Below are 27977 nucleotides of genomic sequence, written 5' to 3'. Positions count from 1 at the left end.
CATATGAGTGTGAAAAAATTTAAACTACTATGCTTGGAACCACCAACCTGGTAGTGTAAGACACTTAGCTCTATGTCAGAACTACTAAAGACATGACTAAGGATACTCAAGGGCAAAATCTGAACACACTTCAAACCACCCATCTCTAGTGCTCTCTAAAAAACCAAGAAAATAAATCTTTTTCACTCCATGTGATTTTGCTTGTGTTGTATTAGCTTCATTTTGTTTCTGAGTCAATCTGTAAAGGGTATTGCCTGATGCCATACAAAGATCCCTTTTTCCAAACCTTCCACCAATTCTGAAATAGGTTTTTGTGGAAAAACTTTTATATCGGTCATGGCCGAATGGCACTCAAGGCCTTTACAGCACAAGAAATATGTTTTATTTGGCCCATATCGTGTTTATAAAAGATTTTGACTAAGATGTCAATCTTTAAAAATTGAAAGATTTAGGGGTGCCTTTGTGGCTCAGTCGGTTAAGCTTCTGACTCAGTTCTGGCTCTAGTCATAGTCTCAGGGTCAGGAGATCGGCCCGGTATCAGGCTCCACATTCAGCAAGGAGTCTGCTAGGATTCTGTCTCTTTCTCTGCCCCTCCCCTCATTCATGCTTGTGCTCACTCTCTCTCTTAAATAAATCTTTTTTTAAAAATTGAAATGTTTAACTTAAAATCTAGATTTCTGGCTTGTGTTGAAATACTACTGAGCTGTTATTCCTACCTGGCAACAGTCTGTTGAGATCAGGCCATCCCTGCCCCTCAGGTAAGGCAGGGACTGCATCTCTCTCTGACATAGGACTCTCTCACTCATTTACACTATCATCCTAGTTAGGAAAGGCATTCAATTTGATAGCCTCTGCTTTAAACTATATTTTCTTATCATGTGTGATGGGAAATTAATGGGAATTTTCACTCAAATTTACAGGTTTTGGAAGACCAAATAAGAGCTCGAGACCAGGTGGCCACAGGAACTAATTTTGCAGTACAGGAGCTAAACACCAAACACGTTCAAGGAGTTGGAGATCTTCGAGGAAGAGTAGCCAGGTGAGAAGAAACATGCAGCAGATAGTCAGTTCTTGCCCACAGAATTCTCATTCCCAAATAAGTTCCATGTAGTAGAAAAGTAGATAATGTCTTTACATGAAGCTAAACTGACAAGGTGGTAATTGAGAAAGTGTATGCTAGAATTTGAAAGCCTCTCACCACCTGTGAGACTCGAGGGTTTTATAAGAGACCCCTTCTACACAACGTCCAGTTTGGTTCCATCTGAAAGTGACAAGGATGGTATGTCTTTATAGCCCTTGACTGTCCAAATACCAACATCTTATACAAAGACACAGCCCTCATAGCCACAAACAAAATTCCAAGATGTGTCAAATTCTAATTCTTCAAACATTTAAAATATATAAGAATGATGTATAAAAAGCTAACAAAAAGGATTTGCTTCCTAATAGATAAAATTTTGAGGAACATCTTTCAAATGCTATTTCTGAATCAAAAGAATTAATGCTATACAGGTTAGCAAAAATTTGTGGGTCTTGACAATGGCAGGACCACTTTAATAGGCATATAAAAGATCACTTGTGAATGGCTGACTATAGATACCTGTGCAACACTACATCTTCTTTCCTCCTTCCTCTCTCTTGGAATACCCAGACTCCATTTTGTTAATCTGCTCTGAGATGTTAATGACCAAATAAGGATTAGTTGATCAATACCTAGGACAATCTTCTCTTAGAGTATCTATCCGTTCGACTTAACAACAACAAAAAATGCATTAAGCTCTATGTCGTATGCCAGGCTATGCTTGGATTCAGGGATTCAGCAACATGGTCCACTTTCAATTCCCCATGGCCCCAGGTTTATGATCTACCTGGGGAAACAAGCTCCAAATGTAAGGAATAAGATTAATGCTACAATGAGAGACTGTGGTGCCATGGGAATATCCAAATCAGATTGAGGCATAGGGAAGTCTTCCTGAAGGAGGTGACACTTGAGATGAGTTTTGAAGGATCTATAGAAGTTTGCTAGATAAGGAAGGATGGGAAATGCCCTTCATATAGGAGGAATAATACATGCAAAAGAACTGAGAGATGAATTACTGTGACAGGTTCAAAGGGATACCTGTGAGAAGTGTGTTTTAGTTTTGGTATCTGGGGCTTGCATTTAGGGAGAGATGGGAGATGGGGAGATGAAGCTCACAGGTGGTCCAGATTGGATGCTGAGGGATCTTGTGGGCCAAGGTAAGAGATAGGAATTTCATGTAGAAGGTTATAAGGAACGATGGGAAGATCGTGAGTAAGGAGATGAGATATTTAGTGACATTCTAGTATTAGTCGAATTGCTGGGGTACAGAAAGGAAGCGTGAAAATGAAAGGGAGCCTATTATAGCAATCAAGGTGCCAAATGTCAAGGGCTGAAACTAAAGCACTAGCCATGAAAGTCCAGAGCAAGTACCAGACATTAGGAAAACAGAATCTACAGGAATAGTACCTATGTGTGTACACACACACACACAGAGATGTAATTATATTATTTATAAATATATGTTTATATGTCTAAAATATACAAACTTCTCGGGGCACCTGGGTGGCTCAGTGGGTTAAGCCTCTGCCTTCGGCTCAGGTCATGATCTCAGGGTCCCGGGATCAAGCCCCGCATCGGGCTCTCTGCTCAGCAGGGAGCCTGCTTCCCCCTCTCTCTCTGCCTGCCTCTCTGCCTACTTGTGATCTCTCTCTCTGTGTCAAATAAATAAATAAAATCTCTTAAAAAAATAAAATATAAAACCTTCTCTATTTCATTATATCATATTTGATACACATGAAGGAAATTTTATAATATTTGGGTAAGTCATGAAGCAAGATGATAAAACAAACACGAGCAAACCCACCATCAGATCTAGACGTGCCATGATTTTGCAAAGATAAACACCAAACATCTGTTTTGAAAAAACTTGGAATTTGGTTTCCTTTGGTGGTGTGCTGATGATGCCTCAACTATTTATTCTTTCTGCAAACTGCTCACAAACCTACTCTTCAATTTCTGTAAATCCTGCTTTACAAATAAGACAAAATAACAGATTTAAATGAAACTATGACATGAATGGAATAATATCAAGAACGAGATATGCAACTCTTTCTGCTCTGCTCTAATTTTTTTGTCTCCTTTCTTAAAAATAAAATCTATTTATATTTAAAGTCTACAACATGATGATTTGACATATATATATGCATACTCAAATGATTACTACAGTCAAGCTCATTAATATACCTTCTCCTCACGTAGTTACCATTTTACGTGTGTGACTAGAGCATCTGAAATCTACTTTCTTACTATATTTCTATTCTTCAATACAACATTATTAACGATAGTCATCACAGTGTATATTAGGTCTCTAGGCATATTCTTCCTATCTAATTGCAAGTTTGTACTCTTTGACCAGTATTTTCCCATTTCCCCCAACTCCTCACCCTGGATAAGTACTATTCTACCCTCTGCTTCAGTGTATTTTACATTTTCAGATTCTATATGAGATGATGTATTTTTTTTTTCTTCCTGTGTCTACCTTCATTAACTTAGCATAATGTCCTCCGGTTTTATCCACATATTCGCGAATGGCAATGTTTCATTTCTTGAGTCTAAGTAATAATCAGAATGTGTGCATGTGTGTGCCTGTGTGTGTGTGTGTATCTCACAATTTCTTTATCGATTCATCTGTCAACAGACAGGTTGTTTCCATTTCTTGGCTATTATGAGTATTGCTGCAATGAATGTGGGAGTTCAGATATTTCTTCCAAGTACTGATTTCATTTCCTTTGGATATATATCCAGAAGAGGGGTTGCTGGATGATGTAATAGTTCTATTTTCAGTTTCCTGAAGAACTTTCATCCTGTTTTCTACAATGGCTGTACCATTTACATTCTTACAAACACTATACAAGAGTTTTCTTTTCTCCACATACTAGTCACCGTTTGTTATCTTTTTATTATTTTGATAATAGCCATCGTAACAGGTGTAAGATGATATCTCATTGTGGTTTTGATCTGCAGCTTCGTGATGATCAGTGATGTCAAGTACCTCTCATTGTACCTGTTGGTCCTTTGTATGTCATCTTTACATAAATGTCTACTCAGATTCTTTGTCGATTTTTAAATTTTGGTGGTTGTTTTAAACTAACTCTTTGTTTTCTATGGTCCCAAGGGACTAGCAAATGAGCCCCATAAGCTCTTAGAATTGGGTGATTTGGAAGCCAGTCTCTCGAGTGACTGTGTGGTTCAAACCCATCACTCCTCAGGGAGAAGCTGGGATTTCAGGGGTCCCCCCACCAATTGTAAGGAAGGCCCTGTGCCAAGAAAGGTGTTTACAGCATGAGTGTGTCTCAGCTTTTCCTACCTATTTCAGTATTTTCTTAGTTGCCTGATACATGGGAGTCTTTGTATTAGTTTCTGGATTTTTCTCAGAGGTACCTCATCTGTGTGTAGCTGTTTATTTGGTGCATCCAGAGGAGAAGGGGAAACCAAGGGCCTCCTAGTCCTCCATCTTACTCTTCAATTGCTTAATTATCTTCCCCATGAATCTTAAGTAGTGATTTTAGGACAAGGTCTTATTTTTCCTTGAAAGGTCTGCCTTTTAGGAAAATTTCTTAAATCTATTTGTTAATCTGAGACAGAACCTGGCTAAAAGCCATGAGACTTAAACTCGCCAATCCTCTCCCATTTTGTGTATTTTTGCCAGGCATGTGACAAATGGACAAGCTGAGACCGAATTAATGACTGTCTTTCCACATATATTGACCTTTGTTCTAATTATATTTTGGCATAACTGAGATTAAGTTGATTATTCTAACATAATTCCTAGCAAACTTTCTACTGCCGAATAATTCAAACTCAGTATTTAATAATGGCAATGTGCTTTGAATTTTGCAACTTAGTTCCTATTCTAAAAGAAGTGGCAGTTTAAAAGCAAGTACTTGCAATGAGATGAGGTTCTCAAAGTTGTCTGGCCTGCTTTTGATACCCTCTCCTCTATGTGGTAGATGAGAGTCTCAAGGGCAAATGAGGAAAAGCAAATATGTAAAGAATTTCCATAGGGATGGCTATGATTTATAGTCTGTAGCCGCAGCCAGAGGGAGGCCAAACTTCCAGCTACATTTGGTGATTTGGGACTCAAAGAAAGATTTGCTTATGAAAAAATAATAAATTCTGTTGGTAGGTGACTAAAAACAAAAGTCATATTCTTTGGAGAACACTAACAATATCATGGATATTGTTAACTTTTTAAACCTGTGTGAGTAGGAACTTCTGATTAAAGATAGTTGAATAAAAATATTTTCACGTCACTTCTCTCACTCGAGACAACTTAAACCCAGTTAAAAACGTAGGAAAGGAAACAAAAACTCTATCTTTAATATAACTTGGAGGTTGCCACAACAGCAGACCATAAAGTCCACTTACCAAATACTGTGATGTCTGGACCAATGGAGTCCTCCCCCAACCTTAAACATAATGATTTGCTCCAAATCAAGAGTCAAAGTCCTAATAGGCCAAATAATTTAAACAGAGCAATATTACCTAGGAGCTCAGATGGGAAATAGGAGAGAGAGGAAATGGCCGTTTAGGGATTCAGGTCAGTAACACAGAGTGGCTGGGGAGTGGAGCTGAGGATGCAATCATCCAGGACTTACCTCTGTGTTTGCAAATTCACACCTGAGAGACATACTGACCCATTATAGGCAGAATTGGCGGAGGCCTATAGCGTCACAACAGAGAATCCTAGGACTCAATGATGGGCTGTGAAATATACCAGTCTAGTATTTGAGGACAAAAAGGCCTAGAGAAATAACAGATTTCATATCACAAACCTACGTGGAGGATGTGGCCTCACCAAAACACACTTGGCGACCTGCAGGTGGTCAGAATCATTCAGAGATGTAAGAGTGATAATTAGGAAGAATCTAGGCTCTGCATAAAAATTGCCACCACCACCACCATCAATAGACAGAGAAAAATGTAAGATTGCTAAACATACCCCAGTGAGAAGAATTAACCAGAAAAACATAGGATGACTTCAAACCAAAAGTTCTCCTGGTTTCAAAGAAGTTAAGAACAAAAGAAAGAGATAAAAGATTGCTGATTGAATAGTCACGTGTACTCTTGCTCCTTCCCCAAGTCCCACTAAACCCACAGCAAAAATAATGTTTCTCTTTAAAACATACCCACAAAGACAGAGGATATCAGCATAGAAATCTTGAACCTAGAAAACAGGCAGACATGTGGAAACTGACTTAGAAGACATAATAAAACCAATTTTAAACCTGTGCGATAAGCTGAGAATGATGTGGTTTTACAGCACAGAATTCTCAAAAGGCATAGGAGTTGGCCACACCAGGACCCTTTGAAACTGGGGGCAAAGACAGGCCCCTGTGTCCGGGGAGACCTGAGAGCAGCAGGAAGGAGCCACTATGGTTTGTTATTAGCCTTTTAGTTTTTACTGGCTTCTAAACTATAGGCATGTTTTAGTTTCATAAAGTAAAAATAATTAAAAAAAAAAGAAATAAAAAGTGCTTCCCCCAAAAAGAGATGATCACATAAAAGAATGAGATAGAAGATGAACTAGAATTGCTCAGGATTAAGGTGGAGAAAAAAAAAAAACAACATAACCCTGAAATATCACAGAGATTAAATATGCTTTGGAAGCCCTCCAAATAGAATAAATACAACTAAAAATAACACTAATTTATTTTTTAAAAAGCAAACATGAGCAAACCATAAAAAACGAAAAGAAAACGTTTTTCAATACAAAAATGACTATCAAAAATTGATATATACAGCAGACAGGTAAAACTCATTCAACATAGACCCTACAGGAACTTCCTCAAGAAGAAAGAAGGGATCCTTCAGGAAAAAACTGTTCATGGGTGTAAGAGAAGAAAGCTTACTTAAAACAGAGATTTGAGCCTGTAGATCAAGACTGTAATCCCAGAAACATTGCTATAAGAACAATTCAGTCAAGATATCCTGGTCGAAGTGACTGGACATCAGGAATAAAGAATCATTAGACAACCAGGTAGACAAAACAAATCAGCGTGTGGCGTCAGGTTGGCGGTGAGTGTGTCTGCGTGGGAAGGCAGGAAAGAATAAATAAAGCTGTTGATCGGGTAGGGGAGCTTCCTCTGTGCCAGGTTCTGGCTAAATCCTGTCTATTTGTTCCTCCTTTCATCCTTGAATAACGTATCAAGCTACAGTCATTGTGACACCAGAGACTACTTCTTAACCATTAGGCTACAAGGCACAGACCAGTTGTCTCTGACGGTCGGACAAGGAGGGAGGGCATTGGGTGAGGAGTGGCATGGAGCCGTGACAGCACCCACCGTTTCTGTGTAATCTTTGGGGATCTTAATGTCGATTCACATAAGATTATCCTAACTAGCCACCCCCAGAACTTGTTTTGACAACAACGGTTTCTACTACCAAATGGCTTTTGCCTATCACTGGTGCATTACAAGCCAGTTCCCATTTTTGATCAGATTTAATTCGTAATTTTTGTTCCCAGCATTCTCTCCCCACCACCCCCTCCCACCCCCATCACAACAGTCCCCTGGTATCTCTTGAAGGGATTTCTCAGGCAAAATTACCATCTTACTCATTTCTGTCTCAGCTTTGGCACCAAAAATCTTAAGAAAAACAAATCCATTTCCAGATTCTAAAAAATATTGATAGCTATAAAACAAACAGTATTTATAGCACTCAGCATGACAACATGAAAATGTACTTCCTAATAAATATTATTTGAGGACAGTCAAAAGAGTTATTTTATAAAATCACAAACCTCAAAGTGATCTCTGATAACTTTGTATAAAAGACACTGTCTCTCAGCGTTCTACATCCTATCTTTCATGCATATATGCGTGGATTGAAAGGATAATACAATATGCAACCCATCCTCTCCCAGGAGAAGCCTTGAGTGATAATAATGCAGTGGGGTCCCCTGACACGTTGGGAAGATGGTTCATCTTCAACTCCAACCCCACTTCACTGGAGTTCCTTCCTCAAGATACCAATGCAATTGAGGGACTAAAACTTTATTCCCATGTTAGTGTGAATTGTTTTTGTCCTAATGGAAGACAACACTTGACTGAGACCCCTGGAGGGACAGGAGTTTTGATTGGCACTGAGAGGAGGCAAATGGTTTTTAATTTTTATTTATTTATTTTTTAAAGATTGTATTTGTTTGTTTGACAGACAGAGATCACAAGTAGGCAGAGAGGCAGGCAGAGAGAGAGAGAGGAGGAAGCAGGCTCCCTGCTGAGCAGAGAGCCTGACGCGAGGCTTGATCCCAGGACCCCGACATCATGACCCGAGCCAAAGGCAGAGGCTTTAACCCACTGAACCACCCAGGCACCCCTGGAAACTGCTTTCTAAAGATGGGTTGGAAGATGATGGCGACTTGGGACTCTGTAGCCAGAAGAGAATTGACAATCTTGGAGTCAACAAAAGAAACTAAATGGAGGAAAAGTGTGACTCAGAAGGCAATATAGAACAGGAAAAACTTCCGATTTTGCCTCACCACAGGCAGCAGGGAGTACTCCCAAAACATTAAAATCTGTTGGAACTCCTATGACCAAATTAATATATCAGACTGAAAATCTAAAATTCTCCCCATTTTCTCCCAATGTCTTCATCTACTTCCATGCAGTTCTTTGATTTTAATCAATGTTATCATTATCCAAAGTGGTTCTTCTCCCATCAGGGAAAAAAGAGAAAAAGGAAGATTTCTGCATTTGCTCCTCTATCTACTAACTCATCATTCAAAGAACTTTAGAACTTCTGTCATCAGGTCAATGCACATACCCTACTGTAGTATTAAAAAAATGTTTGAGCCCATTGATCTCACAACCCATTTTCATCTTGCTGCTAGATGTGACTCCAGCATTGTGAAGCTTTCTGGAGACATTCACTTCATCAGACACGAGCAGCGGAAAACTGAAAAAACAATTCAAGATTTTATGTCTGCCCTAGAAACTGTTTCTAAGAACTTGGATGTGAAGGTAACTGAAAATATTTGGAACTCTTATGTTACATGTTACTGCCAGAAGATTGTTATAGCTTATCAAAATGCCTAGTCAAGTGGTAATATTTCAAAAGAACCCTTTTCTTCCAAAGAGTTTAAATATGACAGCTCGTGCATAGACCCCCATGAGCGCTGTCAGTTGAATTGACAAATATTTAATGAGCGCTGCCTTTGTTCCAACACAGCTGCCAACTGCAAGCCCATGGTTCTTGATTCTCCTGTTGCTCTTATTGCCTTACTCTCTGGGTTTTCCTCAAAGATTGTAGAACCAAAGATTATAAGCAAAGCAATTTCTCATGGAAGCTATCATTATTAAAGATAGGAGCTAAATGTGAGTTGATTATGTTACATCCCTACAGTAGTCTATGTCTCTCACAAAGTAATATACAAATCCCTCATTGGCCTGGTTTTAAAGGCTACCTCCACACTGGCCTCTGCTTAGCTCGCAGCTCACCCCAGGCTTCCTGGCTCACCCTTCACACCCAGTGATACTGAACAACGAGCAGGTAGGTCCCAACTCATTCTAAGATATTGTATGGCCTCCATATGATCTGTGTTCTTTTCTGCCTGAAATGCCTCTCCTTTCTCATCTTCCCAGTCAATGGCTTAACTAAAGGAGCTAATGCAAAATCTTCTGTGTCCTACTTTGTCCCATTCCCTCCCCCTCCCACCCCCCTTTCTTCCTTCCTTCCTTCAAGAGAAAGCCTGCAAGCAGAGGACAAGGGTAGGGGCAGAGGGAGAGGGAGAGAGAGAATCTTAAGCAAGCTTCATGCTCAGTGTGGACCCCAATATGGGGCTCAATCTTAGGACTCTGAGATCATGACCTGAGCCAAAATTAAGAAGGGAGCTTCTCTCGTTTCTGATTATACAGGAGATGTCTTTGTTGTTTGCTGTTGGCTGTTGGTTTGATACATGTTAAAGCACATTAAGGAAGTATCCATCAATTCCTACTTACTTGCATTAGTTTTTATTAGTATTTAGTTTTTATTAGGACTGAATATTTAACTGTACAAGTTGCCTTGTAGATATGAACAAATGCCTAAATCATCATATTGGTTGTTTTCTGGTTTGGGTTTTTATTTGTTCACTTGTTTACCTGTTTGGACTTCTAATGTACTTTGTCAATACATTTCCCCAAACTGAAACATTGCAGCATTTTCTGCTATACGGTCATCTATAATCACTCAGCATCTGACTTTGCATCTAAGTTCAAAAGTGACATTGACTATAGTTCATCCTTTGTTTTTTTTAAGGTGATACATACGATATGTATCATTCACAAACCAAAACTATATAAGAAAATACAGGGGCGCCTGGGCGGCTCAGTCAGTTAAGCATCCAAGTTTTGATTTCAGCTCAGGTCATGATCTCAGGGTCGTGCGAATGAGCCCTGCATTGAGCTCCACGCTCAGCAAGGAGTCTGCTTGAGATTCTCTCTCTTCTGCTCCCTCTCCCTTCGCAACAACCCCTCCCCCCACCCTGGGGCACTCTCTCTCTCAAATAGATAAATAAATCTTTTTTAAAAAAAAGTGTACACTGAGAATTTTCATGCCACTTCTGTCATCAATTCTCACGTTCTTCATTTCCTCACTGAAACCATTTTTATTATGCTGTTGGGGAGACTTTCAGTATGCCTTTGTGCAGACAGAAGCAAATGAAAATATATTATTTCCCCCTCTTTACAAAATAGACAGCATTTTATATATATTACTATGCACCTATTTTATCTTCTTTTTTTAAATGCCAAATTTTACTGATTTAACGTACAGTGCAATATCGGTTTCTGGAATAGAGTTCAGTGATTCATCACTTACATACAACACCAAGGGATCATCGCAAAAAGTACCCTCCTTAATACACTTCAGTCATCTATCCCACTCCCCCCACCACCTCCCTCCATCAACCCTCAGTTTGTTCTCTATCGTTATGACTCTCTTATGGTTCACTTCCCTCTCTCCCTCCCCTCTCTTCCCATATGTTCTTCTGTTTTCTTTCTTAAATTCCACATATGAGTGAGATCATATGGTATTTGACTTTCTCTGACTGACTTATTTCACTTAGCATAACACAGTCTAGCTGCATCCACATCATTGCAAATGGCTAGATATCATTCTTTTTATGGCCGAGTAATATTCCATTGTGTGTGTGTGTGTGTGTGTGTGTGTGTGTGTGTCCCACATCTTCTTTATCCATTCATCAATTGATGGACATTTGGGCTCTCTCCACAGTTCAGCTATTGTTGGTAATGCTGCTATAAACACCAGGGTGCATGTACCCCTTTGAACCAGGGTGAATGTACCCCTTTTGAATTTTGTATCCTTTGGGTAAGTGCCTGATAGTGCAATTGCTGGGTCATAGGGTAGGTAGTTCTATTTTAAACTTTCTGAGAAACCTCCATATTGTTCTCCAGAGTGGCCACACCAGTTTGCATTCCCACCAACAGTGCAAGAGGGATCCCCTTACCCTGCATCCTTGCCAACACCTGTTGTTTCTTGAGTTGTTAATGTTAGCCATTCTGATAGGTGTGAAGTGGCATCTCGTCGTGGTTTTGATTTGTACTTCCCTGATGATGAGTGATGTGGAGCATCTTCTCATGTGTCTGTTGGCCATCTGATGTCTTCTTTGGAAAAGCATCTATTCATGTCTTCTGCCCATTTCTTAACTGGATTATTTGGTTTGAGGGGCATTGATTTGATAATTTTCCTTACAGATTTTGGATACTAACCCTTTCTCCGATATGTCGTTTACAAATATCTTCTTCTATTCCGTAGGCTGCCTTGTAGTTTTGTTGATTGTTTCCTTTACTGTGCAGAAGTTTCTTATTTTGATGAAGTCCCAGTAGTTCATTTTTGCCTTTGTTTCTTGCTTCTGGCAACATGTCTAGTAAGAAGTTGCTATAGCTGAGGTTGAAGAGGTTTCTGCCTATTTTCTCCCTGAGGATTTTGATGGATTCCTCTCTCATGTTTAAGCCTTTCATCCTATTTTTTCTAAGTAAGCAAATATATCCTGGAGATCAGCCATATTAGTACATGGAGAGCTTCTTCATTCCTTTTTACAACTGTGTACTCTTCCTGTCTGTATAGTGGCTCATTTAACCAATCTCTCACAGATGGACATTTGGGCTATTTTTAATATTTCTCTCTTTCAAATCAATGCTGCAATGTATAACCTTGCACTTATGTCATTGTGTGTTTGTGCGTGTATGTGTGTACATATGTTTGTACGATCCCAACATTCAGAAGTGTGATTGCTGGGTCAAAGTACAATGTTGCTATTTTGAAAGATCTTGCTCTCTGTGGAGATTTGACCATACTGCACAGCCGCCAAAAATATGTAAAAATATGTAAAAGGTCCCCATTCCTCCCCAGTGGTGTTGACTTTTGAATTTGACTCTTCTTATAGGAAAAAGATGGCCATGGTCTCTGTGTTTCATTTAGTCTTTCTTATTGTGAATGAGGCTCATATCTTGAAGAGTTATTTGTATCTCTTATTCGGTGAGCTATCCATTCCTCTCTTTTATCCATTTCCTTATTGGTCTCTTTTTCTTTTTCTTCTCAATGTCTAGGAGTTCTTTATATATTAAGGAGATGAGCCCTTCTCTATGATATGATCTGTGAATATATCTTCCCAGGTTGTCTTCTGTCTTTTGACTTTTGGCACGCTTATGTTCTCTATTTGTAGCTAAATTAATCAGTCTTTTCTTTTGTGGGTCCTTTTAAGTAACACTTAGAAAGAAAATCCCCATACAAAGGCCTGAATTACTCATACTTTCTTCTGGCACTTTCATGGCTTTACTATTTATATTTAAATTCTTGATCCATTTGGAGTTTTTTCTAATAATGTGTCTTAATTATTATTTTAGTCATTGAGGCCTTGTAGTACTTTAATTTTTTAAAATTTATTTCTTCATTTCAGAGAGAGAAGGGGAGAGAGAGAGGGTTTGTGTGAGGGGGTGGGGAGGGCGAAGGAGACAATCTGGAGCAGTCTCCCCACTGAGAACAGAGTCTGATGCAGGGCTCAGTCTCAGGACCCGTGAGATCATGATCTGAGCAGAAACCAAGAATCTGATGTTAACCCAACAGAACCACCCATGTGCCCCCAAACTTTCAATACCTGGTACAGTGAGTCCCTTTCATTGCTTTCTTTTCTCCTTTGTCCTGGTGATAGTTGTTTCTTTTCACATATGATTTTAAAATCAGTCTGTCTAGTCCCAGCAAATAAATCAACAAACTCAATTTTAATTTTTATTAAAATCACGTTAAATTTATCAGTTTAGAATTGACAAAGTAGGGGCATCTGGGTGGCTCAGCCAGTTCAGCATCTGCTTTGGGGTCAGGTCATGATCCCAGGGTCCTGGGATTGAGCCCCACCTCAGGCTCCCTGCTCTTCAGGGAGCCTGCTTCTCCCTCTGCCTCTGCCACTCCTGCTGTTTGTGCTCTTTCTCTCTCTTAAATAAATAAAATATTTAGAATTGAAAGAGTGATAATGCTGAGTGTTTTATCCAAGAACACTGCGTGCTTCTTATTTGTGCAAGTTTGCTTTTACATCCTTTAGGAGTCATTTCAGATTTTCCTCAAGCATGCATCATCTTCAGTGTATTTTGAAATTTTGTTATCTTTTTTCTTTTGACTTTATTGTAATGAAGTTTCATTATATCTCCTGACTAGTTGTTAGTTGTACATAACGAAGGCGATATTAATTTTAAATTTTACTAATTTAGCGAATTCTTGTCTTGATTGAAGAAATTTTTCAGTTTGTTGCTGTTGCTGTTTTCCAGGCACACAATCATATGATTTTTCAGTAATAAGTTTACTCGTCTTTTCCCATTTTTCACACACATAATTTCTCTCCATGTTCTAGCTGTTTTAATAACTCCAGTGTGATATTAAATAGTAGCATCGGGACAGTGGTCATCCTGCTCTTGTTCCTGATGTTAACAGAAATACCCTCTGCTTCCCTCATGGTGAGAGATATGTTTCCTCAATAAACATGTTTGATGCACAACTATTCCTATTTTATTGAGTTTTTGTTTTAATTAAGAGTGATTATGAATTTGGCAAATGCCTTTTCAGCATTTGTGGAGATAATCATGTGAGTTTTCTCTTAAACTATACTAGCATAATTATTTGGATCAATATATTTCTTATTAAACAATTCTTGTTCTAAAAAATAAATTGCACTTATTATTTTTTCTTTTTAAGTTGTGCTGCTGGATACTGTTCGCTGATATTTTATTTGAGAAGTTCTCACCAATGTTTATAAACAAGATTAGTCTTTTTGTGCAAACTTTTTCAGATTTTAGAATCGATGTTTCACTCAATTCATACAAATAATTTGGAAGCTTCCCTTCTTTTTCTATGCTCTGAAATAGTTTAAAGAGCATTGCAATCATCTATTCTTTAAAGATTTGGTAGTTTTCCCTCTGAAGTCATATGGGTGTACTGATTTAGTGGGAAGGAAAGAACTTTGATAGCTTTGCTCAGTTTTTTCTGTGGAAATTGGTCTATTTAAAGGCGTCCTCTCTTCAAGTATCTTGGGGAAAAGTACGCTTTTCATTCAGATTTTGAAATTAATTTCCATAAAATTATTCAAAATACTCATAGGATTGTTTTAATTCTTCCTGCTTTTGTATTTTTTCTCTTTGCCATTTTATTTGTGCTTTTTCTCCCCCACTTTGATTAGTTAGGTTAGTGGAATCTTAACGATATTGATTGCTCTCCAATGAGCCAGTCTTTTTATGTATTTTTAAGTTCTGCTTCTCTTTTGTTTGTCATGTATTCTCAACAATTCAAGCTTTTGACTTCATCTTTTTCTTTTTCTTGTGATTTCTTTTGCTGCTCATTTTCTAACTTTTTGAACCACATATATTTGTAGTCTTTGTTTTACTGATGTAAGCACTTTGACTATGAATTTTCCCTGAGCATTCGTCTACTTCCCTGTATTCTGTAGGGTTGATATTGTGTTCTCATCATTGTTTCCTAGAAATTCTGCAGTTGTATATTGAATTATTCCTTTGACTGAACAGCTTAAGAGGGGCTGTTGGCGTCACTGAGTTAAGGATTTTCTGTTGTCCTGGTATTCATTTTAAGTTTTATCTCATCGTAATTGAAAGTTTTATTGTATATGCCAGTTTCTATTTTCGGAATTTTTTTTATAGTATTTTTGAAATTTTTATTTATTTGACACAGAGAGAGAGAGAGAGAGAGAGAGAGAGACATCACAAGCTGGCAGAGAGGCAGGCAGAGACACAGAGGGAAGCAGGCTCCCTGCTGAGCAGAGAGCCAGATGCCCAGCTGGATCCCAGGACCCTGAGATCATGACCCGAGTGAAGGCAGAGGCTTAACCCACTGAGCCATCCAGGCGCCCCTATTTTTGGAATATCTTACGGGCTTTATTTGGTGGCTGGATAGTAAAATTTTGCACATGTTCTAAAAAGAATATGTCCTGTATTTTTAAGGAAAATGTACAGTTAAGGGTCTAAAAAATTGCTTAAATCAACAAACTCAAACCTTTTGATTGGTCTTTGTATTCCTACTTATTTTCTTGGTCTTTTCTTCTGTCTTGGATTGTGAGAGATGAATTAAAATCTATAATTATTTGGCTTCCACTTTATCTATAATTTCAGCTTTGTGAATATATTCACTACATTATTTGGTTCATACTTATAACTACTCTATCTTTTCTTATTCCCAATTTTAGTGTCTATGTGTTTTCTTTACATTTAGACTGAGAAAAACTTTGCCTCTTACCTTTTCAAAGAAGTGACTCTTGGATTCACATATCAAACCTATATTTTTTCTTGCTCATGAATTTTTAATATCTGTGTATTAGTTCTCTATTGCCATCATAACAAATTACCACACACTTAGTGGTTTATAGCTATGTGTGTGTGTGTGTGTGTGTGTGTGTGTGTGTGTGTGTGTGAATATATATATAAATAAAATCTCATAGTTTCTGCAGGTCAAGTCTAGAGTAGACTCCCTACTTAAGGTTCCACAAGACAGAAATTAGGATATTAGTACAGCTGTGTTCCTTTGAGGTGATGCTGGGAATTAGTCCTCTTGCAGACTCATTCAAGCTTTTGGCCAAATTCAGTTTCTTGCAGTCGTGCTACAGGGGTTCTTGCTGCTGTCAGTTTGAGACCAACATTCCCCCAGCTGCCAGCCTTCTTTCTCACATGTTTTCCATGTGGCCTCTCTCCAGGAACAGGATAAGACCATGTCAGGCTTTAAGTCTCTCTGACTCTAGCTAGAGAAAGTTCTCTGCTTTTAGAGGCTCATGTGATTAAATTGGGTCCACTTGAATAAAACAGAATAATCTCCCTATTTCAAGGTCTGTAACCTTAATTATAGTTGCAAATCTCTTTGGCCATCTAACATATCATATTCACAGGTTCCTGGGATTAGGATGTGGACATCTTAAAGGAGCCATCCCATCTATTACAATTTGTCAGTTTGTTCATTCTGCTTTCCCTTGATTAGGTTTGTTATTTTTAACCTTGTGAAATGAATGATTAGTTTATATAGATTTATTCTGTCTTATATAATTATGGAAACATTTAATGCCACAAATTTATCTCTGATCATAGATGTGGCTGTGTCCTGTCAATATATAATGTTATTATCCTTTCCTAAGTAAATTGTAATTGCTGAGTAGAGTTATTCTTTGACACTAGGGTTAGTCCTTTGAGAAGCAAATTCCATAAAGGAACTGATATGCAAGAGATTAACTGGGAGGGAGGGGTGTGCCTGGGTGGCACAGACACTTAAGTGTTCAACTCTTGTTTTCTGCTTAGGTCATGATCTCATGGGTCATGGGATAGAGCCCCACAGGCTCTCAGTCTCCCCACTGAGAGCAGAGCCCCCCCCCCCCACCGTGGGGCTCTGCTCTCAGTGGGGAGACTGCACGAAGAGTCTCTTTCTGCCCCCTTCCCGCAACTCGTGCACACTCTCTCTAAAACAAAATTTTAAAAATCTTTAAAAAAAGAGAGAGAGAGGAAAGAGATTAATTGAGGGGGAAAATTTTTGAAGGAAAATGAGGAGGTTCCTAGAAAAGATAGAGAGAGCTGTCAGGTTACAAACAGGTCTGACTCCTGTGAAAAAGAAAAGGAAGGTCTGAGACAGACATTCTATTAGTTTCATCCAGTTCTTTGAACCAAAGTCACTCATCAAAGTAAAACTATTAAGACACTGGCTGGGAGCAGCCAATGGGAAGCACAGTATCCACACACAGTTATGCATTTTAAACACAGCCGGCAGGGCCCTTGGCCAGTTATATTCCTCTGAGTAGATCTGAGAGGCAAATTTCCATGTAAAACACTGGAATTAAACAACAGAATTAAAAGAGGTTACTTCACTCAAATGGTTAGGTTTTTGTGTCTTTACACTTTTCCTGTTAATTTCTAGTTTTCGTGAAGTGCTTTTCCTGCTTTGTGGAATAATTTCAGGGTTTTTTTGTTTGTTTTTGGGGGGTGGGAGGTAGAGAGAGAAAGAGAGCTCTTGAGGCTTGATCTCATGACCCTGAGATCATGACCTGAGCTGAACTCAAGAGTCTGACGCTTAACTGACAGAGACACCCAGACGCCCCTACTTTGAGTTCTTCATAGTCACATGTGTGCTTAGTTGTTATAAATGCTCACTGGGCACTGGGAAAGAATGAGTGTTTCTTGCTGTTTGCAAGTTAGATTGCTTGGTATATAAATCTACTAAATAAACCATATTTTTCATGTCTTCCCGTATCTCTTTTTATATTTTACTTGACTTTTATGGGTCAAAGAAAAGTCATTTAAAATCATTAATATATCATCTCAGTTTATCTTTGTAATTCAAAATATAACATAAATAAAGGTTCAAAACTCTTTTCACTGGGGATTCTAGTCTTCATCTGCAAAAATGACCACCTTTGTCCCATTTAACACATTTTGCCTTGAATAATATTTTGTCTAACAATATTGTTCTGCCAGCTTTCTTTTCCTTTGCTTTTGCCGGGGATATATGTGCCTAATATTTTATTGCTAACAATTCTGCCTTGAAGTATACCTCCTCTAAATAGTCCGTTTTAAGTGTATCTCCTATAAATAGCCATTCACGGGCAACTGGATGCCCACCCAACATTTATCTGTTCAAACTCTTCTGTCATTCACTTCTTTGGGAACTTAGATTTTGTTAACTGCGCACTCCTCCACGTGACTGACTGTGTCAGAGTTGAATTCTGTTTGGCCAAAGCCCATTGAATTGTTTCATTGCCCTGGACAGTGATTACTGTAGGAGTGATTACGTGTTGTAGCTCTGTTCTATTTTTCAATCCAGTCCTTTCACCTAAAGGAACTTCCTCAATGTTTCTGGCTGTGTGGAAGACACTCTTCTAAAGTCATTTCTCTTGGAATTCACTTGCCGTCATGTCAGACTGCTCTCTGGGAATTCCTGAAGCCTAGTCTTTGGCCACTCGTGCATTTCCCTCAGAGTCTAATTAATGGTGCGTTTAAACATTCATTCAATAAGCATTTGGTGAATATTTACCATTGGCCACCTAATGGGCACTAAGGCTAAAATGGTGATAGAACATATATACTGACTTATACTATAATTGGGGAAAAAGAAGTCATTAAAATTAACAAAATGATAAACTAATATCAATTCTATGTTTTTGTTATATCATTACATAGCCTATTAAGAAGAATATTAGAGACAACAAAATGGAATGCTTCCCTATAACTCTTTCCCTGACGATAGCTCTATAACTATTGCATTGTTCCTTTAGAAAAAATCATTTTCAGATGCAAATATGGTTTAGGCTCAAGTCTGTTTCTTGGCTCTTTAAGGAATAAAATATAATTAATGTAAGTGCTAGTGATTTTGTTCACACACACACAAAAACTCCCTTTTGTACTTTCATTAGGTAACGCAGCTCTTAGGAAAGATCGAGGCTTCCAGTTCTGAGCAAATCTCAAATTTAAAGATGGTCCAGGGAGATCATCGCCATGAAATGAACCTTTTGGAGTTCAAGTAAGTGAATGGGAGATTTTTAATTCTGTTAAGTACATTCCAAAAGGTTTTGCCTCAAGAAAGTATTGGCATTAAATGAGAACCCACTATGGTGAGTGCTGTGAAGTGTGTAAACCTGGCGATTCACAGACCCGTACCCCTGGGGCTAAAAATACATTATATATTTATAAAAAAATTATAAAAAATTATAAAAAAAAATGAGAACCCATCCCAGGAATTTGAAACTAGCCAAGACATAAAGCAACAAACTGATAGAATACGCTACACTAAAGCTACTTATACAGTATTCATAATAAAGGAGATAGGAGGGGAGATGGGTGGGGGGGATGGATGAAACAGGTGATAGGGATCAAGGGGGTCACTGGGTGAACACCAGGTGTTGTAAGGAAGAGTGGAATCACTGTGTGTCTGTCGTACACCTGAAACTAATATTACACTGTATGTTAACTAACTGGAATTTAAATAAAAAGCTAACAAAAGGAAATATGAATATTAATTTTGTCATTCTCTTTGTATATTACAACTGAATTGATATACAGCCTGACCTTTCCTATAGAATAATTTTAACTTATCATCAGTTATATATTAAAATGCCTCAATGTAATACACTTCACTGAATATATATCAATTCCACAAGACTACCCGATAACTTTTAAAATAACTGATTTACAAGCTTCCCTTCTAAAATTTCTTCTGAGACTCTCTACTTGCTCCTTTACATTCTCCCTCTTTTAAGACTGGTCTCTGTCCCTTCATCACTGAGTTTTCCCCTATGCAATAGAGAAGACGGTAAAGAAGATAAGACCCCACAAACATTCCAATCACTGACCTCCGTATTCCCAAATCCTCCTTTCTTGTTTAAGTGACCACCATTTCCTGTAGTCCTGGTGCAGACAGAGGAAAATTCTAGTCATTTGGGCGATACCATATTACTTCTCCTTCTCGCCTTTTTCTTTTCCCTCTCTGTCCCACAGCCCCATGGGTTTAATGACTTGGTCATATCCAGGACTCTGAATATACTCTGCTTGCTCCATTTTCATGTCTTTACAGTACTTCATTAAATCTAAGTGCCACAGATTATAAGACATATGATTATTTTTTTTTCCTCTAAAATGTGATGCTAACAATTAAACCATAGCACACCGTCATTTTCAAGACACCTTCCGATTTCAGAGATGTTAAATTGGGAAATAGGTGTGTCCTAGAAATTGGTGAAAAACTAGTTATCCCTAAAATTCAAAGAAGTAAATGTCTTGGGTAAAAAGAAAATGCCAGTCTAAAAAAGCATGTCTAAGTGCTTAAATTCTAGTGCAGTGCAGATGCTCAGTTAAAATCTGTGTGGTGCTTGATCTAATCCCGTTAACTTAGAATTAAATAAAATTAAATAAAGTGTCCAAAGGAGAAGTAGAAAAGTAAACTGTTTCTAGGAGTACACCTTAAGAACTGATTTTACTTGGAGAGAAAGGGGATTTATAATCCAGAATGAAATACTGGCTTAAAGGAATGAAATGTATTAACAAAGAGCAAATCAAGGAAAGGAAAGGTTTGAGAATCAGGGTTAATGTCTTATTGATGGTGTGGTGTGCTTTTCCGTCCTCAGTCCTGTGAAAAATTGGCTTATATTTGAGTCATCTAAATAGTTAAATATGAATCTGGACACTTTTGTAATAATATAAACTTGAATCATTTTCCCACTTGAAATAATAAAGTCTAAAAATTTCATTAGTATTACAGTAGGTAATGCTGAATTTATAAACCAAAATTTTCCACAAATACCTATGAGCTCTAATAACTCATTTAAGTACACAACTGACTCATTTCTAGTTAAATCTTCATCAATTTTTTAAAATTAGAGTAATAAAATAAAACAAAGATGGGAAAAAAAGGTTTTCATCTCAGCTTCCTAATGTAACCAATGTTAACACCAAGGAGTGTCCTTCCTTACTTTCCTCCTTGTTGATATATAGATATAAAAGAAAAAGGATGTTTATATATATATTATACAAATCATATGTGTATACATAGAGCATGGCTTTTAAAAATACATCCTAGTCACATTCCTCAATAATTTGCTTTTTACAGTAGATCTTGGTTATCTCTCCAGATCAGTGAATATTATTTTAAAACTATTTTTAATAGTTGAATAATATTTAAACTTATAGATATCTTATAATTAATTCAATCATTTATTCTATTGATGTATAGATTCTTTCCAGTTTCCAGCTACCACAAACAAACCAAAAAATTTTTGTATAGATATACATATATATGTCTATACCAAATTTATATATATATATCCTTATATATATATATATAATATGTAATTTTATATATATATATATATATATATATATCCTTAAATATTCTTAAGTGCAGATGTTTTTATTTCTTCAGGCAAGATTCTTAGGTTAAAGAGCTTATTTATTAATGTTTATAAATTTCTTTTTTTAGTAGCATTCACACTTCCACCAGCAATATATTAAAAGACCTTTCTATACATTCTTACCAATACTGGATTTTTTTGTTAATACTTGCCAATTAAAGGATGAAGACTGCATGTCTTGTTTTCTTTTGCAGTCCCTTCATCATTTGAATTTCCTTTTCTGTGAATTGCCCATTTTATCATTTGTCAGTTTGTATTGTGGTTTTCATCATTTTCTTATCATTTGTAGGATTCCGTCAAGTTAGGGATATTAACCCTTTGACTGAGATATGTATTGCAAATATATTTTCCTCAAAGGGAAAGTAAGGTGGGCAGGGCTTTCCTTTTTTCTCTTTTCCATTCAGAGAATATCTCAAATTAAAGTGAATGAGGTAGATTATTTGCTTTTTTTTTTTTTAAGAAACAACTATCTCTGAATAAAGGAATTAAAAGCATTTTAATGACATTCAAAAGTATGTTTAATTGAACAACTTTACCAGTTAGAAACTTTAACGATTTCAAGTTTAACAGTCATATATCTTATATAGAATATTAAAGTCCCAATACTGTCTGTGGTTTTTAGTGATTTCCTGGCCCTTTGGCACTGATCACTAGAACTGACAAAGGAGACGTACTGGCTTTTTCATCTGAATCCCTGCACTGAGCCTCCTTTTTCCAGAAGGGTCTTAGTCAGATGGTCAGTTAAGTCATGTCCTCAGTCAACAACTTAGTGCTTATAGAGTGAGAGTCTGAGTCATCATAAAACACAGCTGTTCTTTAGCAAGGGTTTGGCAGGGAAAGTACATGCCATTCACTCCCTCAATAGTTCTTGCTGCTGACAATGTTTCATTGACAGTGATTTATAAGAAAAGAAAAATTATTCGATCAATGAGGCAAATGCATGGACTCAAATCTCCCCACACAGCTTTGAAAAATGCTACCACGGTATTAAATTACAAACTATTCGAAAGTCAGGGATATATCTCCTCCATCTCTGTATTCTCAGCACACAGCACATTCAGTAACAAATGGAAGCCCGTGAGTGAATGAATGACTATTTTGAGGACCAGTAACATGTAAGTTGTGTTTTAGAATACTCAAGGACGAAAATCATAGCCACATAGAGTTGGGGGGAAGTCCATAAATAAGTAAAAAGCTTAACACAGGTAAAGTAAAAGTTAAGACAAGGTTAAATGAGGTGTATCTGTAGGCAGAAATAATAAATACACTAATTGTTTTTTATAAATCTCTACCAATCACTAAGTGATCAACACAGCCAGGTACATCCAGCTCTTATTCCCATTTTAGTGATGGGGAAACGCAATCATGGAAATTTAAAAATTTACCCCAAGTCATATACTTAGAAAGTGTCTGACTCCAAATCTCAGGTTATTTTGCCGATCCAGGACTCCTCCATCTCCCAATTCCAACCAGTAGTAAACTAACTGTGCTACAGAAATTTAGGGAATGGAAAGATCACATCCGCTTGAAACTATGAAGGTATGAGGCCAGGAAAGCATTGGGATTTAAGCTCTAGTACAACATGGAATGATAAACAGAAGTCTTCCTATCAGCTCTTTCGAGTTCGAGTTGCTCTTTATTAGTGTCCCTAATTAGGAACCACAGGACCTAAAGAAGAAACGAGTTTAAGTACATACGTAAAAATTTAGTAAGGAAAAAAAATGTTTCTTGGAATTACTTTCTTTCTTCTAAATGTGAAACTTAAAATCTTAGATTCAGTCTCCAAAGACTGACTTTGTTAAAGCCATTATCTGAATTCTTGAGAGTCTGTTCATGGTAAGAGCATCCAAGAATTTAAATTTTTCATGTCTTCCAGAAAAGTTCAATCACTTATTGAATGCAAGACAATGAATTTGAGACATAAGTGAAATGGTTTAAAAAAAAAAAAAAAAAGGCCCAGAATAGGGCTATGTCCTCATTCACGTATGTCTACCATAACCACAGTGATCACTAGGATGATTGTTGCAAGCCCTACACTCTCCCTCACCATTCAAATCCAGCACAGCTATCTGCTATGTCTATAGATCCCTATTAAATTTTATTTTACCCTTTTGTAACTTTCTCCCTTGTTATTGTCCTTAGTATGTATATTAACTTGATTCCACCAATATAAACATTTTGCAAAACCTGTATCTCACATTATCCTAGCAAGGTCTCCATAATTTAAAAGTCTGACTTTTGTGTTTTTTGAAAAAGGAAAAAAAAAAGCTATCTATCCATCCGTGCATCTACCTACTTTGCTCCCTCCCTATCTTCCTATCTATGTCTACCTGGATCTGATAGAAATGCAACCATAACTATTGGAATAGAGGATCTGGGAACTAAAATGCGAATGTCATCCAAGATAAATTCGTCCCATTGAAATTTTAACTGTAAATTCTGTAATTCATAGAAAAGTAATTCCTTCCTGGAAAATCACATCCATTGTGTTAGGGTAAAGACTAAGGAAAGAAAAAGATTTATATAAACCTTTATTTTAGCTAATCCTTTTTCTCTCTCAAAGAGAATTCTTTTTAAAAAATGCTTTCACATTTTCATAAACTACCCAGAGTCCGACTTTTGATGCTTACCAGGAAAGTGAGTCTCCAACTACAGGCAAAACCTTGGAGTAAAATGAACATAAGTAGTCACTCATTCTTTATGACTTTATTTTAATTTCAGAATTCTAATTACTGATATGCACTTCTAAAGATATTACTTGGGCACGTTTAATGGTTCCCTGGTGTTCAGAGGGATGTTAATACTGTATCAGTAATGAGAGTAAATGCTCACATTCATATACACAGTACAGCTGAACAGTGAAGTCTGGATTCCCAACTGCAAAGCTACCCCTTGATTTTCTGGGGATTTACTGTCCCTCTAACCATCACCCTTAATTAATATTTCCACCAGAGATAGGAAAGGGAAGATGAAAACTGAAGATCAGATCTCAAAATACCTTGGCAAGTGTACGAATTATTATTTGTGAACAGCCCTAGTAAAAGGTATCAAATGAGAAGGAATGAATCATTTATCCATTTATTCAACTATTCATTGAGCACCTACATTCCAACCATTGTTCACGGCCGTGAACAAAGCAAAATGCTTTCGTGGAGCTTAGGTTCTAGTGAAGCAGACAGCACACAAATTACAGATATATATATATATATATATATATATATATATATATACACACACATACATACATACATACATATCACACATGGTGATAAGCATTTTGGAGAAAACTGAAGTATGGTAAAGGAATAGGGAGAGTCAGATGGGGAAAATGAAAGCTTTTGTTTTTTTTAAGTGCGGTTTAAAAAATGTCCTATGCTCGACGTGGATGGAACTAGAGGGTATTATGCTTAGCGAAATAAGTCGATCAGAGAAAGACAACTATCATATGACCTCCCTGATATGAGGAAGTGGAGATGCAACATGGGTGGTTTGGGGGGTAGGAAAGGAATAAATGAAACAAGATGGGATCGGGAGGGAGACAAACCATAAGTGACTCTTAATCTCACAAAACAAACTTAGTGTTGCCGGGGGGAGGGAGGTATGGAGAGGGTGGTTGGGTTATGGACATTGGGGAGGGTATGTGCTATGGCGAGTGCTGTGAAGTGTGTAAACCTGGCGATTCACAGACCTGTACCCCTGGGGATAAAAATATATTATATGTTTATAAAGAAATAAAAAAATTTAAAAAAAGTCCTATGCTAAGGTGGTAAGTGGTGCTTGAATAGAAATCTGAATGAAATGAGGGCAAGAGCCACTGTACATTCTAAGAAAGACTGTTCCAGACACAGGAAACAGTTGGCTAAAATGAGGTTGTCCATATATCAGTTGGGAACTGTATTTGAGCTGCTTCAGCTGTTAGCCAGCAGCATAGGTGTTTGGAAATCATGATTGGATTAAGAACAGGAAGCGTGGCCAAAGCTATCTTCCGCATTGTTGAAGTACTCCCCTGAATCAAGGTATGCTTTCTACGTGAAAAATCTCTCCGTATCAAAAAATGTGATAATTCACGGAGATGAAGATCAGAATTCGGCTACCATACTACAACTAACATAACTATTGGAAAATTAACTTTTCCCATTCCTTGACTTCATCATCTAAATCCTGGTTTCCCAACGTGGGCACTATTGGCATTCGGGCTGGATAATTCTTTATTGTGAGGCTGTCCCGTGCTCTGTAGAATGCTTAGCAGTATTTCTGGCCTCTACCCTCTGCATATCAGTAACACCTCCAAGTTGTGACAACCAAAAACGTCTCTGTACATTGTTAGAAGCCCACTGGTCTAAATAAAAATGTGACCAGTCTTTTCCAAATACCAGTTCAAACTGTTTTTCAGGGAAGTTAAAGAGGCAGAGACATGCAATGTATGTCCTGCATGTCTTAAGCAGTTTCCAATGAGAAACACCACAAACAAATGAAATTATCTGCATATAATTGGCCCTAAAAACATCCCAGCAATGATTATTTCAAGCCACCCACTTGTAGGGCGGTCTGAATATTTTCAGTAACCAACACTGGGCACTGCGCCTTTCTAACATACTGCCTATTCCAAAAGGCGATTCTCAGACCCGTAGCTCTCAGCCGTGCCAGCTGTGGATTCTCCTTGCCACTTACACCCTCAGCCACTCTACGGTGACTTTTCAAATTGACGACATATGATTTCAAACCTTTAATCTCTGTAATAACAGCCACTCCCATTTTTAAAAATCCTTCATTCTCCATTTCATGTTCCCACGGTGTATCATCTCGCTGGCAGCAGTCGCTTCCAGCCCCTTAAGTCTATTAGGACTGTTTCTGTTGCACATGAGTAACTCAGTTACCTCTTTCGTCCCTTCCTGCCCCCCCCCCAAAGAATCCACAGAGACCCTCAGGAAGCAATGGCGACAGAAAACACAAGCCAGGACCGTCTCCCATGGACATTCTGCTCTCCCAAGTCCTCTTGAGCTCCCTTCCCCACTCCCCACCTGCGACTCTTCTGCGGGTTTGCGGGGGGTGGGGGGGGGGCGGCGCGGGGGCTCCTCCCCCAGCCGGGCAGTGACACTTGTAGAACAGGGATTCCCCAAACTACCACCCTTAGCCAAATCTGCCCACTACTAAGGATGATTTGCACACTTTCTGCTAATTTTAACAAAAATATGTATTTGAAGACATGTGATGATAGGCTATCTAGATTTCAGCATCTATCGAGTTAGATCAGACCACAAACATGTTCATTCTTTGTTTATAAGTAAGCCATGCTTATTTGTGTCATATGTGGCTGCTTTCTCACTGCAAGGGCAGTACTGAGCCCTTCTAGAACTGAGTGGTTGCCACGGAGACCAAGTGGCCCACAAAGCCCAAAATATTTACTACCCGAGCCTTTATAGAAAGTTTGCTGATCCCTACCGCAGAGTGCTGTCCCCATCCCAAGTGACTTATCATTGTTTCTTCCACACAGACAATGTACCCCGGGCCCTAAGAGGAAATCTGCATGAATGATGCTTGCGTTTCTGTGTATCTGTGTGCCTGTCACTGTGCGTATGAGTAATTCAAGGTATGAGGAGGGGTGTTGTCAGCAGCTGGGTTGAATGCAAGCTCGGGGCAGGGACCTGGATTGTACTCCCTCTCCCCCCACCTTCCACATCAAACTGTAAGCACCCACTAGACATCTTGAGCCTTAACATCTGAAAAAAGAAAAAAAAAAACCAAACTGAGTTTTTCAATATTAAATTTTGGTTTTATGCTTACATTTACCTATTAAAATAGAAATGTTTTCCCCCTTAGATTTAATTCACTTTCAAATAATCTATATGAAGAAGTGGAGAACCATAAAAAATGGACAGAAAGCCGGTTCATCACCTATGAAAAAGACCACCTTGGGCATATAAATCAATGTCTGAAGGAGAAACTGGTAAGGGCTTCTGTCATTCCTGAAGTAAACAGCTGCAGAGTCACGGTCTGGACGTTACCAGTGAGCCAAGGTCTGGAAAGTTTCATTGTGACATTCACAGTCACAGCCACTGTGTCAGTAACTTCCCTTTCCTGCACTGGGATAAGAATTGAGGGCCCTGCCTCTTGGTCCTGTGTGCTACTCTCCAGCTCCATGAATGCATACTTCTGAGTCTGCTCTACTTATGACAGAAAAACCTAAGGAGAGGTGCTGGGTTTTTTTTTTTGTTTGTTTGTTTTTGTTGTTTTTTTGTTTTGTTTTGTTTTAAATACAGATTCCTGGTCCCAACCCAGAGCAGCATCAGACCCCCAGGGTCCTCCTCTGGGGATCTGTGCTTCCAGGCAAGCTCCCTGGCTGATGCTTGGACACAATAAAGCCTAAAAATTTCTGCCATAGACAAGTCAGTTTACCTCTCCGAAGATCCATTAGTAGATCAAAGGTTTTCAAAACTCCTTTTCCAGATCCAATCTTGCAGAGAATCCCCAGCTCTGAGGCAAGACTACGAAGATGGAGGGGAAATCTGTTCATTGCACGTTCCT

The 27977-nt window shown here is 38.1% G+C and overlaps 1 protein-coding gene across 1 annotated transcript in view; it reads left to right on the top strand.

Moving 5' to 3' along the window:
- FAM81B (family with sequence similarity 81 member B) overlaps nucleotides 1–27977 on the top strand; it is a 50532-nt gene that overhangs the window by 19273 nt on the left and 3282 nt on the right. Inside the window, exons 5-8 of the mRNA XM_032843719.1 lie at nucleotides 921–1039; nucleotides 8913–9042; nucleotides 18963–19069; nucleotides 27273–27399. Of these exons, the coding sequence (XP_032699610.1) occupies nucleotides 921–1039; nucleotides 8913–9042; nucleotides 18963–19069; nucleotides 27273–27399 (483 nt within the window). The remainder of the gene's footprint in view (nucleotides 1–920; nucleotides 1040–8912; nucleotides 9043–18962; nucleotides 19070–27272; nucleotides 27400–27977) is intronic.

The sequence above is a fragment of the Lontra canadensis genome, unplaced genomic scaffold (genome assembly GCF_010015895.1).
Source record: "Lontra canadensis isolate GAN:19392208 unplaced genomic scaffold, GSC_riverotter_1.0 scaffold4, whole genome shotgun sequence".
In the NCBI taxonomy this organism is placed as follows: Eukaryota; Metazoa; Chordata; class Mammalia; order Carnivora; family Mustelidae; genus Lontra; species Lontra canadensis.
The sequence above is the reverse complement of the archived record's forward strand: the minus strand, read 5'-3'. Positions and strand labels throughout refer to the sequence as shown.